The sequence below is a fragment of the Morone saxatilis genome, unplaced genomic scaffold (genome assembly GCF_004916995.1).
Source record: "Morone saxatilis isolate NCDOM2014 unplaced genomic scaffold, NCSU_SB_2.0 Contig12, whole genome shotgun sequence".
In the NCBI taxonomy this organism is placed as follows: Eukaryota; Metazoa; Chordata; class Actinopteri; family Moronidae; genus Morone; species Morone saxatilis.
Genome location: NW_023339674.1, coordinates 27,944,997 through 27,948,707, shown reverse-complemented (window position 1 = coordinate 27,948,707; position 3,711 = coordinate 27,944,997). Strand labels below are relative to the sequence as shown.

At 37.1% G+C, this 3,711-nt stretch overlaps 1 protein-coding gene across 1 annotated transcript; it reads right to left on the bottom strand.

Moving 5' to 3' along the window:
- Positions 1-328: 328 nt before the first annotated feature.
- On the bottom strand, positions 329-3,027 carry rpl36 (ribosomal protein L36). Its single transcript, XM_035652942.1, has 4 exons — positions 2,940-3,027; positions 2,331-2,425; positions 1,022-1,156; positions 329-453 (listed from the first exon to the last, which is right to left on the bottom strand). The coding sequence occupies exons 2-4, from the start codon at positions 2,421-2,423 to the stop codon at positions 364-366; spliced, it is 318 nt and encodes a 105-aa protein (XP_035508835.1). The 5' UTR covers positions 2,424-2,425; positions 2,940-3,027; the 3' UTR covers positions 329-363.
- Positions 3,028-3,711: the final 684 nt, after the last annotated feature.

Here is a 3,711-nt window from a genome sequence, read left to right as displayed (position 1 = left end):
TTTTTTTTTTTTTTTTCTTTTCTTATAGGCAATTAGGGACAATGTCTCCCGTTCATGTATTCATTCAAAAGATTCACTGTGTACTTCTTTGATAAAAAGGAATGGGACTATGAATGGCCATAAAACCTGCCATTAAGGAACATACGTTATGTGGAGTGGTGTCCATTAATTTACATGAAATTGCAGTGTGCAATGGTGACATTTTGAAACATGTTCAATTGGGGTTTAAAAAAAAAAAAAAAAGGCATAACATTCTCAAGTGTCTAGATGAAATTTGTTCCACGGACCTGATGACTGCTGAAAAATGAGCAAAGACTATCAGTCTGGATTTTGTAGTTTAGAAAACTTTTATTAAGAGACAAATTAGTCTTTCTTGGCGGCAGCCTTCCTCATGGCAGCCAGTACGTTGCTCAGCTCCTCTCTCTTTCTCTTTGCCCGAATGTGAGTACCAATCTGGGGAAGAAACAGAGTAACATTAGACTGACTGACTGTTATACTTGCTAAAATCTCAGACCACTGTCTCATCGTGATGTCACTTAATCTGGCTAATGATTAAAACTCCATAGGTACAAGGACTACACATATGTACAAAGGCAGAAATATACATACACTCCAGATTTCTGAAAGCTGTGTATAAGTGGCTCAGTCACTGCAGTAGTATGCATGTGTAAAAGTATTTGCTACTCCCATACTTAAAAAGAACTTAATGGAAAAAATGCTAGAGATGGACCAATATCTGCCTTGTTGACTGACAGTGGCCTATCAGCAAATAAGATGACTTTCACCAGTATCAAGGCAAATGTTTTAACTGCTGTGTCACATCAATTTTGCATACAAATGCTGATGTGCTCCAAATAGCAGCACGCTGTTCTGCGTCTCGTCTAATTCCATGGCACAAAAAGGCGTAAAAAATAAAAACATCGGTACCGGCTCAGAATTTCCCTAAATGCTGTGGCTGGTTAGCAGTTCAGGTTTACACTGGCAAGTGCCTTTCAAATCTATGACAGAAATAATAACTCACCCTCTTCTTGATAAACTTGAGGGCTCTCTTGTCCTTTGACACCTTCAGAAGCTCCATGGCTCGTCTCTCATATGGAGCAAAACCACAAACTTCACGGATCATGTCCCGAACAAACTTGCTGTGTTTGGTCAGACGCTGCCGAGGAAAGACAAGGTATTAGACGATGCTTAAACATAGTCCTATTATCTGAAATATATGATCAGTTCAAACTCTTAACTAGTGGAAATTCTGGTCAATTGAGGTGGACAATGTTTTAAAGATAATTCCCATCCTCAGTAGTACATTGACACTGAAAAAGAGGTCTTATGACAATATTTACATACCATTTACTTTGTCTAAAAAAGCTTATAAAAATTAAAATAAATGTTCTTATAATAAATATGCAACCAGATTTAGTTTCACCCTGCATAGCCAACACTGTAAATTTCCAACCATACCAAGTAGTAAGGTAAAGGTAACATTTAATAAGCTCTATTCATATTACATTAATACACAAAATCAACCATGAGGTTAAAACAAGTTCACACTGGTTACTGGGCCTACACCACACCACTTATATTACACTGTAGCATATTGTGCAATAATGTTCGATTTACTGCATCTGAGGATAGGATTATAAAATAGGTTTAAGTTAAGACTTTTAAAGACCATTATGAATGCATTTTAAGACCCATTTAACATCTGTACTGAAAAATAGTATCTAAGATATAAAAGGAAAAATCTGTTTTGTTTTCCAAAAACACATAAAAGCAAACCTAAAAAACAACTTCATACATGTAACCTTAACTTCAACAATCCAGTCAATTTATGACCCGTCAAAATCAGATTGAGACCGATTTTAGACCATGTCCATGCGGACACACTCGACACAGCATGACAGATGTAATAAATATGGACTTGTGCATATGAGACTTAAACTATTCAAATAAGTAAGGTGTTCAGTATTTTTAAAAACAACATTTGTTGGCAGTAAGAAAAATACCAGGATCACCAAACTTGTCCTTAACTTACTTGGAGTCATTCTCTACGCAAATTCAGTTTCATGCAACTTTACGCAAACTGCAAGATACTGGTATGATTTGTTTCATATGTTGGTGCAATAAACATTCATATACTGCCTGTTGTCAAACTAGGTTGTTGACTATTGTAATTTACTATCATACTGATATTTAAAGCTGTGAGAGCAGCTGTATGCTTTTAAAATAGCTGGTAGGAAAAAAAAGACATCAAAACTGTAGTGATACAAGAAAAGGAATGACAACCCCTGGTTACTGCCTGTCATTACAGTCACTGAACAGCAGATACTCACCCCGCGTCGGCGGCTGTGTTTGGGAGCAGTCACATTCTTAGTGACTGGATGGCCTTTGTTAAGGCCAACAGCCATGGGGTAGCGAATAGCCATATCTGTAGACCACACACAAAAGTTCACAAACAATAGATTTTAGTTAGCTGCTTGGCCGCTAAGTAGGGACGTCGTATCCTCTTTGAAACCATCAGATGCATTATTGCTGCCTCCAAATGGCAGTGTTCATTAAAGATCCCCACGTTCTCCTGGCTTACTGTTATTTTGAAACTCAACTGCCAACAGCAGCATATTTGACAACACTGCATTAGAACCTTGACAAACTGAAGAATACGGAAAAAGATCTGTAATCACTGTTACAACTTTTAATGGACACATTTTCTGCTTAGTAGTTGCTGCAGTGTGTTCAACGAACAGACCGGAGAGGCTGGTTAGTCACCGCTAACGCCGCTAAAGATTTTCATTAATTTACTTTGTTGTAGTGTAACAATATCGGAGATATATATAAAGTGAAGTCAATTCATTCAATTGAAGTCAATTTATTCTGTACAAATCGATGGATGACGGAGATTATACGTGGCTTTTAGCTGATAGTTGTCAACATCAAAATCATACCTGTTGTCTGGGATGGCGGTCAAGCCGGAAGGACTTCTGGTTGAGTGGAGCGTTGTAATGAAGGGGGTTGACCCGGAAGACACTTCTTTCACGTCGGCAGAGCAATGCCCCTGCCGGCCTGGAAGAGGTACTGTTTTTTTGTTTTGCGGGTTCAAGCATTGACAGTATGGGTCCAAACAACAATAATGTTGAAACAGTTATTTTTATTGAAGAATATTTTTTGGCCAAAAAGTCTCCCTTTACAAGTCCAAGTTATACCGTCTATGGTCCAAGTCAACTGTATAAAAAAGAGAAGTTGCATAACAAATACAACCCTACATGAAGAGAAACCAAATACAAAAAAAAAACAATAAGAATAAGAATTAATTAATAGCTATGATTAATTTTTTGTTGCAGTGTTTGAAGGTTGATGTAGTATTATAGTGAAAAAGAAAAGAAAAAGGTGTGACAGGTTATTGTGCTTTGATAACCATTGCTAAGTATTCAAATGTAGGAAAGTTTCCAAAAGAACACTGAGTGCAGCTAAAACTACTAGGAAAATAGTGGCAATCCCACCCCCTCGTTTGTTTTCTCTACTGGAGCATAAAAAGTTGCTTCAGTTAGAAATAAAAATCTAAGACCATGTTCAAAAATAAAAATCATTAATTTAAAACCATTTGCTGAAGAGGGATCTATAATAATATTAAAAAAATGAAATTATTCATATTACTACGTTCAGTGGCGTGCAGGGAGGGGGGGGATTGGAAATTGTTGAAAAACGCGTGCTAAAGTG